Genomic DNA, 14,121 nt, shown 5'->3' with positions numbered 1-14,121 from the left:
GACTCCTACTTGAGATGGGTTTGTCAGGCAGTCACAAGTGTAGAGTAGTAGAAATATATCAAGCTAAATTAAATCTTAACAATAAAGCTCAATGACGACTTAATATTAAGAGATAAACAAAGAGAATGGTTTCAAGAGCTGACAGTTTATTTTCAACTTGATTTGTTCTGTAATTAGATTTGACCCATAATAAAATGCAGTTAATAGAGAAATTCAAAGAGAAGTTACTACCATTGAACTTTAAGTTTCTTCCCTCTTTATTTCTATTTTGCTTTTCTTTTTGAACCTGAAAGTGCTAGCATTTGTTTTTTTGTTTACAATATATGGAGGAGAGTATTCATTTTTTAAGAATATTTTGTTCAATTTCCTTCAGCTTCCAGACACAAAGTTGAACTCGAGTCAAGTGCCACATCCTTCAAGAAGTGAAACGTCTGGTCTCAAAGGTGCAGTGGGAGGAGATAGTCATGGAAAAGCAGGCATAGGTGAGGACACAGAAGGGGCTCTGGCGGCACTGCCAGGTCCAGGCAAATTCAAGCAGATGACCAAGCAAAGAGCAGCTGATGATGCTGACAGTGGGTTTATAGGTTCCATGGTGGGCTCTGGTGTGGGGGAGCCACCAGCTGTTGTGCAGAAGCAAGGAGAGCGCCCTCTGGTGTTGAAATTGAGAAAACCTAATGATGAAAGGTACATTTTTAATCCCCAGTTTTTTATGCTGAAATTCAATCTAAAATAAAGATATCAAAATAGCTTTTATTGAGTAGGCGGCTTGTGATATTTTCATTTTCTTCCTTGTAACCTAGTTAGATGTTTTTTAAGGCCTTTATTCATAATTTCCTATTATTTTTTGTTCTCATTGGACTGCAAAAGTTAAACTACTTTAGTCCTTATTTTCATATACTTATTTCATGACCTTAAATTAGAATTAGTTTTTGGAAAGCTAATTGCTAACTAAAATTATATTTTATTTAATTTTTTTTTTTGGTTAGTTCCACAATTACAGATACCTCATTTGACAGATCATCTCACTTTTCTGGGAGGTCACAGACTAGCAGCAAACCACATAGGAGGAAAAGCTCCAGACGACATGGTGAGCTGATCTTGATATTTTGATGAACTATTTGAAATAATGCTTATACTCCTTACTAACGTTATTCTCTTTGACCCCATCAATGTTTGGGCTCTCTTTTAACAGAATATGAAAAGCTGTTTCTTGATATATACCTAGATGACCATTCTTATCCATTGCATCACAGTCATACTATTATTTCTGATCACAGTGATAGGCTACTTTGTGTCAGGGCTGGGACAGAGAAATTAAAACATAACCATTTGGTTCCAGTCTGTTATGAATATCATCAGAAATATCTTTTAGCTTGGTTTTTGCATTATCACTTGTAATGTTTATTCCATTTTAAATGCTGTATTTATGTGTTAATCATTAAAATAATAATAATACACATACCATTCAAACATATAACATATACCATTCAAACATATAACACATACCATTCAAACTAGAGCCCCATTTATCTGAATAAAATTAAAAATTGTGTTCTGATGGATGATGGTCTCACCCTGTGTGAGCCATTTACATTCCTTGATGTCAGAAGTTTACTTAATCTATCACTCTTCCCTTTTCTTGATACATTTTACACTATAGGAATGTCTTTACTAGAGTTTAAACTTGATGTATACATGTTGGCATGTAGCTTTATTGTCCATTAACAAAAAGCAACAAATTCAGAAATCTATCAATGTCTTTTGTATCCATCACCCTAGAACGCTCATTTGGAAGCAGTCAGAGAGATGCCAGTTTTGATGAAGAGGATGAGACTCTGGAAACTGTGGAGAGTGAAGTCAGTTCTAGATCTGGGAAACACTCCAAGAGTAGCACAGACAGAACTAGACCCAGACAGAAGAGGGAAGCAGAACATAACCTAGATAAAAGTACAGGTGATACATTGCTCTTAAGTTTTACATTACACTCAATTTCTCTCAATTAGCTATATTTGTGGTCTCATTCTTATTGCATATAACTATAACATACTATTTGCTTCAATAATACTATTTTGGTTTTGTTTAGTTTTTTGTTTTGTTTTCAAAAACTATGTTGACTAAACTCATTATAATGTTTAACAGTTTTTTTTTTCTTTTCATTTCTTGCTAAAGAGTCGGACCACTCAACACCAAGGGCTGTCAGGCAGACCTCAGCAGTTGTAACCAAGACAACCTCCAGTACCAGCACTAGTCAGTCTAAAGCCCAGCAATTACCTGTTCAGGTGTCCAAGTCAGAGACCAAGACACCTTTTACTAAAGATGTGGGAGTCACTCAGTCCACTTCAACATCCACGGCTACTGCTACAAAGTGAGTCATTGGAAACTGTTGGCAGACCTACAATTAGTGGAGGAAAATTTGAATCACATTTGTTGTTTTTGTTTACCTACCAATAGACCCTTTCATATTTGAAACCATGGACTTGTCATTGTTCACATAATAACATTACATTATGGATATAGTAATGCAGTGCATAGTGTAGTGCATTTTGTGGAGGCAGGAGAAAAACTGTTGATTATAAACCCATTTCCCTCTATTAGATAAGTCTGCTTCTTTGTCTTCCTTAGATCAAGTACTTTGATTTTTCTCTGTCTAGTTCTATGATTTTCCTCTGTCTAGTACTTTGATTTTTCTCTGTCTAGTACTATGATTTTCCTCTATCTAGTACTTTGATTTTCCTCTGTCTAGTACTTTGATTTTTCTCTGTCTAGTACTTTGATTTTTCTCTATCTAGTACTTTGATTTTCCTCTATCTATTAGGCCTACTTTGATTTTCTTTACCTAGTACTTTGATTTTTCTCTGCCTAGTACTTTGACTTTTCTCTATCTAGTACTATGATTTTCCTCTATCTAGTACTTTGATTTTCTCTACCTAGTACTTTGATTTTCTCTACCTAGTACTTTGATTTTTCTCTATTTAGTACTTTGATTTTTCTTTATCTAGTACTTTAATTTTTCTCTACCTAGTACTTTGATTTTTCTCTGTCTAGTACTTTGATTTTTCTTTGTCGAGTACTTTGATTTTTCTTTGTCGAGTACTTTGATTTTTCTCTACCTAGTACTTTGATTTTTCTTTGTCGAGTACTTTGATTTTTCTCTGTCTAGTACTTTGATTTTTCTTTGTCAAGTACTTTGATTTTTCTCTGTCTAGTACTTTGATTTTTCTCTGTCTAGTACTTTGATTTTTCTCTGTCTAGTACTTTGATTTTTCTCTATCTAGTACTTTGATTTTTCTTTGTCGAGTACTTTGATTTTTCTCTGTCTAGTACTTTGATTTTTTTCTGTCTAGTACTTTAATTTTTCTCTGTCAAGTACTCTATCCCATATTATGGAGCTATGTAAATTTTATAATCCCTGCATTTCAAACAATGATGGCCTAGTTGTGTAGTATACATTAGGATTGTCACGAGGCTAAATCCATGCGGTCCTACAGGAAGAAGAATATAATCATTTCTGAAGGAATGTCATAAACTTAAAAATGTTACCACAATAAAGAAAAATAAACAGAAATCTGAACTATGGGATTATTTTTTACGTTGATCAGTGAATCCATTTTTGCTTGAAAACTCTTCACTTCTTGTTTTCTTACTGTAAGACTGGGCAGTATAAAGAATGTTTCAACAATTGAATACAAAAGAAAGCATGAACTCTTTGAAACACAGGAACCTTCTCCTTCCTCTTTTCTTTTTTTGTTCACAAAGTTATTGTAGGCTCACTTCTCTTACTGTTTAATTTCAAGTACATCTTTAGAAGGTAAATAAACAAGAAAACAATTTGTACAATATTTTGATCATATTGTTATTTTCATGGTATAATGATTTTATGATATAATGGCAAAATACAAAGAAAATATACAGACTATTTTAAGTTTTTTATTTTGAATTCGTATTCCTTACTGTTGTTATACAAACAATTAAGGCCTTCTCATATTTTGTTTCAATTTCCCTAGAGTCAAAGACAATTTATCAGATACTAAGAAACCTGCACAAAAAGAAGATGCCAGCCAAAAGCACTCCTCCGGTTCACTTCTCCCTAACTCTGATATGTCTGAGAGACGTCAAAGCACATCTGTTTCTCACTTTGGAAACACTAGCACATCCCCATCTCGCCCCAGCAGTCGTGGCTCACCTACTGTTGACTTGATGCACACCAGGAGCCGAAGGACCAGCATAGAGAGTGGAAGGCTTAGCCGGAGTGGAACTGATCTTGGTCGTCATGATTTAGAGTTGAGACAGGACAGAGCTCAATTAAGGTTAGGATTTAGAGATGGGGCAAGACAGAGCTTAGTTAAGATAAGGATTTAGAGATGGGGCATGGCAGAGCTTAGTTAAGGTGAGGAGGCCTTTGAAATAATGTTAATTATCTCGCTTGGTCAGAACCAGAGCCTGCAGTTGGCTAGGATAGAAAGTACTCCTATGTACCTTGATGTACTTTTTAGAATGTTTCCACTATGTAGGTAAACAAGTTAAGGATAACACTTCTTTCACATGAACAATAACAAACTTTAACCACTCTACCTTAGCTCTAGATACTTATTTATTTTTTCATTTCCATTGTATCACATAACTTCTTATATTCCTAATTTTGTTGGAGCAATACATAACAGATATTTTGTAACTCTATTTTCAATGGTATGGTCAAATAGATCCAGTCAGCTGAATATTCCATCTGAGGGAATCAGTTCAAGTTTTCTAAACCCTTCAAATAATGTTGAGTCTCTTCTCCTGCTACCTCATGACCTCAGGCATGAGGACCTAGTGAAGAGAGGGAAAGAGTATGAGAATAGAAGTGTGGGCTCAGATGTGGAGGTTGGATCAAGTATCACCACCAGGGCATCCAGCATCAACAGGTACATCTTTTTCTTCATATTAAAAAAAGTCTTAATCACTAGTTTTAAGAAATATTACTTTATCTAACAGTAAAATATTAGCTTTTATGGTTTATAGACCGAAAAGAATATTTATTTCTGAAGAATTTTATTAAACTTGCAAATCACAGATGAAATCTGCGTATAGCTTTGCCATGGGATTTTTTGACTGTTCATTGTGGGACCTTGGAAGTTTAACTTTACTTTCTAATGTTTTGGTTTTATTAGAATTTCATGACTTTGTTCTGTACTAGAGAAAAAAGAAAGAATAATAATATATCAAATAGAACAGAGGCTTTCAGTTTCTATTTCTTAGCAAAAATACTTACCAATTTAATGGCCATCATTATATTACTGTTCATATATAATTTGGAACATTTTATAGTGCTTGACATAAATGCAAGCCTTGAACACAATTTGACTATATAATTCATTTATTGCAAAAATGTTTTTCTTGTAAAATAACATCTATTTTTTTTATTGCTCACAGTTTTAATAATGAGCTACTCTTTCTTTAAAAAGCAATCTTAGGTTAAAGGCTTTACAAGAAGAGATAGAAAAACTGAAAGAAGGCTTTGCCAAGGCCAATGAGAAATCTTCTCAGCCACCTCCCCCGCCCCAGATATACCATGTACCAGCGCCACAACTGCCAACAGCTGAGGGCAAACAAGAACCAGAGTACTATGATCCTTTTGATGATCCCTATGGGTTCATGAGAATGCCACGTAGGCGGGCCAACTCGTTCTCTGGAGGTCGGGAGCGTGAGTGGGATGAGTGGTACTGGACCTTGCCCCAGAATCGTCAGTATGATGGAGGAGACATTCCTTTAGGCTATGCTGCAGCTGATGCATATGCTGAGCACCCAAGAATGCGTAGAGAACGTAATACAAAAGAGAATGTGAGAAACAGGCTGAGACAGAAACGTATGGAACGTACGGCTCAAGGAGATATCCCAGTGAGTATTCCTTTGGTTTTATTACTTCCAGTATAAATATCTTTCTGAGACTTGGGCATTATTTCTAGAACTAGATCTGTAAGAAGCCTTTTTTCTTTCAAGCTTAAAACTGTTTCATTGACATGTGATGCATAGACCTTAGCTATCACACATGCTGACATTCTTTTACATTGTCCAGACGGCTTTTTTAAATTTTTGTGTTACAGCCAACAGAAGTGGTGGAGCCAGTTGGTGCTAGTGGAGAAACAATTCCACTTGCTACTGCTGGTGGAAGCGCAGCTCCAGAAGAGGCGGCTGCTATGTACAATTACTTCATCCCGTCCAGGTTCAGCACTGAAGCAATGCGGCAACAGATGGCCTCCAGGGGATACTTCACCACTCCGAGTGGAGGAAAAATTTATTCCAGTACAGGAGAAGAAGCAGACAATGAAGATGAGAGAGGCATTCAGAGTGACATTGGTTTGTATACATCAGTGCAGACATTATATGTATTGAAATTATTTACTTGATTCAGAGTGACATTGGTTTGTATACATCATTGCAGACATTATATGTATTGAAATTATTTACTTGATTCAGAGTGACATTGGTTTGTATACATCATTGCAGACATTACGAATATTGACTTATTTACTTGAGGTTTTCATACCCTTTCATTCCAAAACATCACAATAGTTTTAAGTATCTATAATAGATTGTTCTGAATATATGGAATGAATTTTTTTAATGAAATGCTAAAAGAAATTGGTGCACCAATGTCTATGAACCCTCATCAGCTCTCTTGTGTTAATAAAGGCATTTTTAGTCAATGTAGGCCATGTGACATAATGAATTTTTTTCCCTTTGATGTCATATGGAATGAATTCTTTAAATGAAATGCTATAAGAACTCGGTGCTGTGCACCAATGTTCATTAAACCTTGTCAACTTTTTTTTTCGTATTGATAAAGATAGGCCTATATTAGTCTAACTAGGCTATGTGACTTAGCTGTGGATTATTTTACACTAGATCTAGATTTTTTGAAAACTAGATCTAGATTTATATTCTAGTTCAAATCATTGTAGATTCTAGATCTAAAATTTCTAGGTCTAGTTTAGAATTAGGCCTATATAGACTAGGTCAAGATCTAGAATTTCAATTTCTATATCTAAATCTAGACTTAAAGTGTAGATTTTGATTTCCAATGTCTAGACATCTAATTGCTATGTTATAAAATATAAAAAGTAATCTACTATTTTAAAATTTAATGTTGCTTTATCTAGCCTTTTTTTTTTTTACATAAATCTATTCAGTAATCTTATATAATACAGACGTTACTTCAAAAAAGAAGATGATTACGTCCTACGCGTCATGCATTTAGTCATGCATATTAACCAATGACTTAAATTCTGTCAAGTCACTGGTTTTCCTGGCTAGCTCAGGCAACACATTCCATGCTCTAATAGCACTAGGGAAGAAGGAGTATTTGTACAAATTAGTCCTAGCATATGGGACGAGGAATGTGCCTTTATCTTTGTGTCTTTCAGAGTATTTTATTAAATTTTGTTTTTGTATTTGAAGATTATGGTTCAGTGTTTTATGTATTAAATTATTGCTACTTTACTTTTGAGCCTTCTGTCCTGAAGGCTTTCTAAATTTAGTGATTTTACTAAAGGTGTTACTCTAGTCAAATGTGAATATTCGTTTGTTATGAATCGCACTGCTCTATTTTGTGTCTGTTCTAGTTTCTTAATGTTTTCTTGAGTTGAGGGGTCCCAAACAGAGGATGCATATTCTATTATTGGCCTAACCAAGGTTAATAACATTTTAGTTTTATGTTCTTATTTGATTTATAGAAATTTCTTTTAATAAATCCTAATGCTTTGTTTGATTTTTTTGTAGTTTCATCAATATGTGGATTCCATGACAGTTTTTCATTTATTATAACACCTAGGTATTTTGCGTTTTTAGTCTGTGTTACAGGTTTGCCATGAATAAGATAAGTGGAATTAATTTGTTTTAGTTTTTTTGTTACTCTTAACAACTGACATTTTTCTGGGTGGAAAGACATGCTCCAATTTGATTCCCATTTCTGTAATTCATCTAATTCTCTTTGTAAAATATCTGTGTCTTGTGTTGTTTTTATTGTTCTATATATTATGCAATCGTCTGCAAATAATCTGACTTTTGTTCCTGAAGTAATGCAATTTGGTAAATCATTTATGTAAATTAAAAATAGTAGTGGACCCAAGACTGTTCCTTGAGGTACACCTGAGTTTACTGTTATCGGTGTTGATTTAGAGCCATTTATTATTACAGTTTGTTCTCTCCCTATCAGAAAGTCTTTAATCCACTGATGCAGTGGACCATTAATGCCGAAATATTTTAATTTTTTAAGCAAACTATGGTGGTGAACTTTGTCAAAAGCCTTAGAAAAATCTAGTAAGATAGCATCTATTTGTTCACTATTATCTAAACCTTTTGAAAAATCATCAATTAGTCCTATTAGTTGTGTTTCACATGATCTATATTTCCTAAAGCCATGTTGGTATGGTGTGAGGACATTATGTTTGTCTAAGTGGTTTATGATGTTGCTACATATTATGTGTTCTAGGATTTTACATGTGATGCTGGTAAGTGATACTGGTCTGTAGTTTCCTGGGTCAGATTTTTCTCCTTTTTTAAATAGGGGGGTGACATTAGCTTCTTTCCAGTCCTTTGGTACTCTGCCCTGGTTAAGTGAAGCCTGAAAGAGTATTTTGAACACTGGGGCTAGCTCATTACTTAGTTCTTTGAGTAATCTAGCTGGAATACCATCAGGTCCAGAAGCTTTATTTGGTTTGGTGTTGGCTAATAGTTTTTGAATTCCATTTCCTTGTACTACTATATCTTCTATGTTGTCTACTTGGTTCAAATTCAGTAATATGTCTTTGTCTCCTGGGGCTGAGAATGCTGATGCAAAGTATTTGTTTAGAATGTTTGCTTTAGTTTCATTATCATTATGTATTATGTTATGTTCATCTTTTAATGGCGCTACGCCTGTTGTTTCCATTTTCTTAGACTTAATGTATGACCATAGGTTTTTGTTGTTGTCTTTAGATATTACATTGTTTATGTATTCACTCTGCAGCTGTCTGCTTACTTTTTGGGTTAAGTGTTTAATTTTTATATACTTTTTGTAAACTCTTTCTGCATTAGTTTCTTTAAATTTTCTATATAGGTTTTCCTTCTGTTTACAAAGCTTCTTTAGTCTATTATTAAACCAGCATTTATTTATTTTGTTTGATGTGTATTTAGTTGGTATTTGATTTTCTATAATGCTTTTAAGATGGTTTTTAATGAAATTCCAGAGGTCATCGACTGGTTGGTTAATGTCTTTTTCTAATAAGAATGTTTGTTGAAAGTTTAATGCAGCTTGGTGTAGTTGTGTTAGGTTACATTTATTCCAGAGTAAGATTTTTCTTTTGGGTTTTGTATTGGCTACTGCTTTTATCTGACTGTGTATTTTTATGATCTCATGGTCTGATAGACCAGGGATAATATCATAATCAACTACTAATCCAGGTCTGTTGGTTAAGAAGAGATCTAATGTGTTGTTTAATCTAGTTGGCTTTTTAATGATTTGATCTAAACTTTGGTTGTGTAAAGTTTCTATGAAAAGCTCATTTATGTCCTTAAGGTTTTGGTGTTTATCTATGGTTAATGTAATAGGCTGTTATTATAGTTTGTTATTGATTTATGTAAGAGATTTGGACTAGGAAGTAGATTATTATCTTTAACTTTGAAAGAACATCGGAAACATGTAAAATATTTTAAAGAAAAAAAACATTTTTACAAATAAGTCTTTAAAACATTGTTACTTTAGACAATCAAAACAAAATCAAGTCTTAAATATTCTTTGCAATTAGGCGGATCCAATAAGGATCTGAAAGGGGCCGCCACTGAGTATTATAGCTAGTCATAATATTCAGAATATTTGGTTTAAAAATTCTTGAAACAAAAAAATAACAATGTTTTAAAAATTTGTATTAGCTATTTGGATACTTATTAGCTATTCTTCACACTAAAATTCATTGATTGCAGTGTGCAAAAGTTGACCTTAGCATTGATTTATTTAAATAAAATTGTTTAAATAAATAGCTACTGTGTTTCTACAACAGGCAACAGACCAGGAGCCACAGGTCAGACACAAAGTAGACCATGGTACCAGATTAAAAGACCTCTGCGTCCACCAGCTTATCAAAGTATTGGTGCGGTCAGAGCCCAATCTCACAATGACATCAGGACTGATTCAAGAAACCAAGCAACCTCTAACAGCCCTTATATTCAGGTGAACAATCATGCTTTAAAAAAAAACATTATGTAGGCTACTGTACACTGATTTATAACTATTTGAATTGATAATAATAGACTACAATAAATAAATACAAAATTCTGTGCATTGGAAATAGCTGAAATAAAATATGAACAAAACTCACCATTTCATGGGAAATTGTGGATTATTTTGTATTTATGTTTTATTAATACTTTATCACAAAAATAATTTTTAGGATTGTTTAGTTCTTAAAACCTCTAAATCTACACACACAAAAAAAAAGGCATTTTTATATATTTATTTTATGGTTGTACTCTTTTACTAAACGTCCTTTATTTAATTTGGTCTGGCAGGGTTACAGATATGCATATTTTTCATATTTTCTTTGCTTAATGTAGTAAATATTTTCCTCAAAATATTAATAGAGATGCCTTTTTTTTTGTCTAATATACATTGAAATAAATGTTTTACAAGTTCTTGTCTCAAAGTCCTCATGTTGTGATTTACCAATCAATCATAGGTCAGACCATCAAGTGGAGCTGCAGAAAGGTATTCCTCCTTTGCTTGTCCTATCTGTGGACTTAAAAACTACCATACTCATCAAGCATATGTACACAGAGGTCCTCCAGCACACAGAAGTTTACCTGCCCAATCAACATCTCCACACCACACACAAGATACACTTAGAATGTAAGTTTATATGGTTTCTGTTCTGACTTAAGTCTCTCTTAATCTTTCTAAATATTTTGTATGACTTTGCACAGAAATGTAAGTTATTACTTACCCTTATTAATCTATTCACTAGTCAAGATCAAGCCCTGAAATTTATTTCTAATTTTAATGTACTATTTTTTATGGACTTCATGAAATTGTGGAAGTGAGCAAATGCACACAGATAAAAAACAAACCACTTGAGCTGTTGGCACAGTGACTCTTTAAGATAAAAAAGCTAGAGATTATTCTAATCAAATTTGATTGCACAGTGGACAGTAAATAAAGACACACTGAAAAAAATTAGAGGGTACAGACATTGTTTATGTAGATAAGTGATCATGTTTATGTAGATAGTGAACATGTTTATGTGGATAGTTGTTCACACTGAGCTATAGTTATGATGTCTCTCACAAAGGCCGCCATATACACATTTGAGACCAAAAGAAAATCTGTTGCCAAGGACAGACAAAAAGAAAATCTTAATCGACCACCTGTGGACGATGGTTATGCTTGCCCTGAATGTGGCAAAATATGCATGTCATAGCTAGGGCTGCATAGCTACAAGAAATACTGCATTCCTCATTAATCTTCGGACTTGAAAATGAGCCTTATAATTATAGTTATAATAGACAATGGATACAGTCATGTGTTGTTTTCTTTCATTTGAGTCAAGACAGAATCTATTAAATTTTCCAGATTTTTCATTCCTATATGTGTCCAATAGGGAAGGTTTCCTGCTCTCCTGTCCTAGGTCAGATCAATACTTTTGCTCTCTGCCAGTATCCACAATTTTTCTCCCTTCTGTTTGATCTTTGGCTACATACTTCCAACATATTTTCAATGTCAGCTGACATCCCATTAGCTCTCCTTTGGGTTTCTTGGTTTGTCATTTGGAGTTCTGTCGTAAAAAAAAATAGCTTCTCAAAGAATGCCATAAAAGAAAATGCTTAAAGCCACCTTTTTTTGTATAACAAAATCTTCACAGTATTGCACACATTAGATGTGACATAATCCTTTATTCTTCAGAGACCATTCTCCTCGTAGAATGAGTAGGTCAAGGTCAAGATCTGTGCCAAGAAGCAGGAGCTATACATCAGACTCAAGATCAAGATATAGAGTAAAAGAGTACAGCCGACTGAGTAATTCTGAGGAAGAGGAAGAAGAGGAACATAGGACAGTCAAAAGGTAAATTTCCATTTTGGTTATACACACATCAAACTTTGCCTTCATTCATTTGAATCTCATTAGTTCTTCATGAAGTTATCTCAATACAAAATAGGTTATACTTTGATATTTTCACAGAAGTAGAAGTCTATCCAGGGGAAGAAGGCCATCACACAAACGATACAGTACATCAGAAAGTGATCATGTGAGAAATTGTTTTTTTATTCAATCCATACACATTCTAGTCATCTAAGTTTAATTTAGTTTAGGCTTAAATAGCTCAATTAGTATAGTCTTAAAAATGTTTGTGACCAAGTGCCCAATATCTTTCTTATATGTGTACAAATATTTTCTCAGCCTGATTGTTCAGATTTATTCTATTTAGTATGTATTGTTTGTACTTTTTACCAATATAAAATATTATGCAATAAAGGGTATAAATGCAAGTTAAAATAATAAACATGGCCAGGTATGACATTTTTAAGATCTAGTAACAAGAGAAATGGAGAAAAAGGATCATGGAAAGAATTTTTATTACATGTATTGCAATTGTCTTCTTAAACTAATGTTCTGAACCTATTTGGAACAAAGTGACTTTAAAATCAAGTCTCAGCCCCACTTCTTGGCCAACTAGTTACTGTTACATAGTCAAATAAATGTGTCAACAGTGTTGGATAAAAACACATTTTGACTAGATTTCAAATGAGAAAATGCTTTATCTACATAGATATTTCAAATCTTTTTTTTTAAACTCAGTTTCCATTATTTCTGTGTCCAAGGCTGTTTATGATAATATGACAGACTGGCTTCTTAATCTCTGAAATTCACTTCAACATTATTTGTTTCCTCTGTCCTTACAGTCTGGAGAGGAGAACAACAACCTGGATAGAAGCCTGAGCCTGTCCATGGATATCAGCAAACTTACTCATAAAATGTTGGGCACTCTCAAAAGTGAGCTGATGGTAACACGTGGCAGCCTGCGAGATTATGGCTCCACCTACTGGTGAAAAACTTTGAAGTGAGCAAGCCAAATTGGTTTGTTCTAAAAATCATTCTGTATTGCTTTGTATACAATCTATACAACCATTCCGTCCAAGTACTCCAGTATTTACTATCTTTTGATACAAAATGTATATGTCTACATATGTTAACTGTCTACACAGTATTTCCAGTGATAGAAAGTAGTTCTATATTTAGACTCATGTCAATTAATCCAAAGGATCAGTTATCTCTTTCTTTCAGCCAATTTCTTTCTCTTAAAGACAAAATTGTTGTTATGAATAATATGTAGTTTATATCTGGAACTGTGATTTATTTATACTCCATATGTCACTGTGATTTATTCCTCATGTTTATGTACATGTATATACATTTTACAATTTACACAACAGTTATATTTGAATAAACTTATTTCTAACTATTCCAGCTATGAGTTGTATCTTATTTTTCATATATAAAAATCTTCTATTGTTAGTCATTTGTATTTGTACATAACAAAGTAGTTTAGATACAAGTTTAAGTAGGTCTCATAGCTAACTTAAGTATGTTTAGTTTTTGAACTAATAATGAACATAATATATAAATAAAACAATTCTAGGTAACTTTTATTATTGTAAAACTTACAGGGATTTTTAGCAGCCCCCTTATAGAGAGAGTAGCTATTAGATCTTGAAAACCAAAAGCACTATTTAAATTGCAATTTCACCATCATGGTGCTCTAATGAGATGAAACAGCTACTTTAGATCCTATGAAAGTGATTGTTTTGTTCATAAAGTTAAGTATGCATATTGTATACAAGTATAAAACAAGGTAGAAGTTCATTTTTGTTTTATTTATTTTTTTTTACAAAGAACACTGTTTAGTTCATGGGAGTGAGGGGCAGTCTAGTAGAATGGTACTGCCTGTTTGTTTTAATAGTTACAAATGATTAATTCAAAAATATATTCTTTATATTTACTGTGCAATGTCTCTACTAAATCAAGGCCTAGAGTGGGATTGTTGAAACAGCAAGTATAGTACAACTCATCGTGTATGCTGTTTCAACATTTACAACAAAAACCTGGTTCATCCA

General features: G+C 33.4%; 1 protein-coding gene across 6 annotated transcripts in view; it reads left to right on the top strand.

Moving 5' to 3' along the window:
- LOC106056764 (uncharacterized) overlaps window positions 1–13,474 on the top strand; it is a 44,852-nt gene extending 31,378 nt beyond the window's left edge. For all 6 annotated transcript variants that reach the window (XM_056042534.1, XM_056042539.1, XM_056042533.1 and 3 more), the window contains 13 exons: window positions 374–684; window positions 987–1,087; window positions 1,780–1,953; window positions 2,170–2,365; window positions 4,005–4,307; window positions 4,701–4,904; window positions 5,445–5,877; window positions 6,084–6,336; window positions 10,017–10,186; window positions 10,692–10,861; window positions 11,912–12,070; window positions 12,188–12,254; window positions 12,910–13,474. In XM_056042534.1, coding sequence (XP_055898509.1) covers window positions 374–684; window positions 987–1,087; window positions 1,780–1,953; window positions 2,170–2,365; window positions 4,005–4,307; window positions 4,701–4,904; window positions 5,445–5,877; window positions 6,084–6,336; window positions 10,017–10,186; window positions 10,692–10,861; window positions 11,912–12,070; window positions 12,188–12,254; window positions 12,910–13,056 — 2,688 coding nt within the window. In that variant the 3' untranslated portion in view covers window positions 13,057–13,474. The remainder of the gene's footprint in view (window positions 1–373; window positions 685–986; window positions 1,088–1,779; window positions 1,954–2,169; window positions 2,366–4,004; window positions 4,308–4,700; window positions 4,905–5,444; window positions 5,878–6,083; window positions 6,337–10,016; window positions 10,187–10,691; window positions 10,862–11,911; window positions 12,071–12,187; window positions 12,255–12,909) is intronic.
- The last annotated feature ends 647 nt before the right edge of the window (window positions 13,475–14,121 follow it).

The sequence above is a fragment of the Biomphalaria glabrata genome, chromosome 9, assembly GCF_947242115.1.
Source record: "Biomphalaria glabrata chromosome 9, xgBioGlab47.1, whole genome shotgun sequence".
NCBI lineage: Eukaryota > Metazoa > Mollusca > Gastropoda > Planorbidae > Biomphalaria > Biomphalaria glabrata.
Note: the sequence above shows the minus strand (reverse complement) of the source record. Positions and strands in the feature narration are given on the sequence as shown.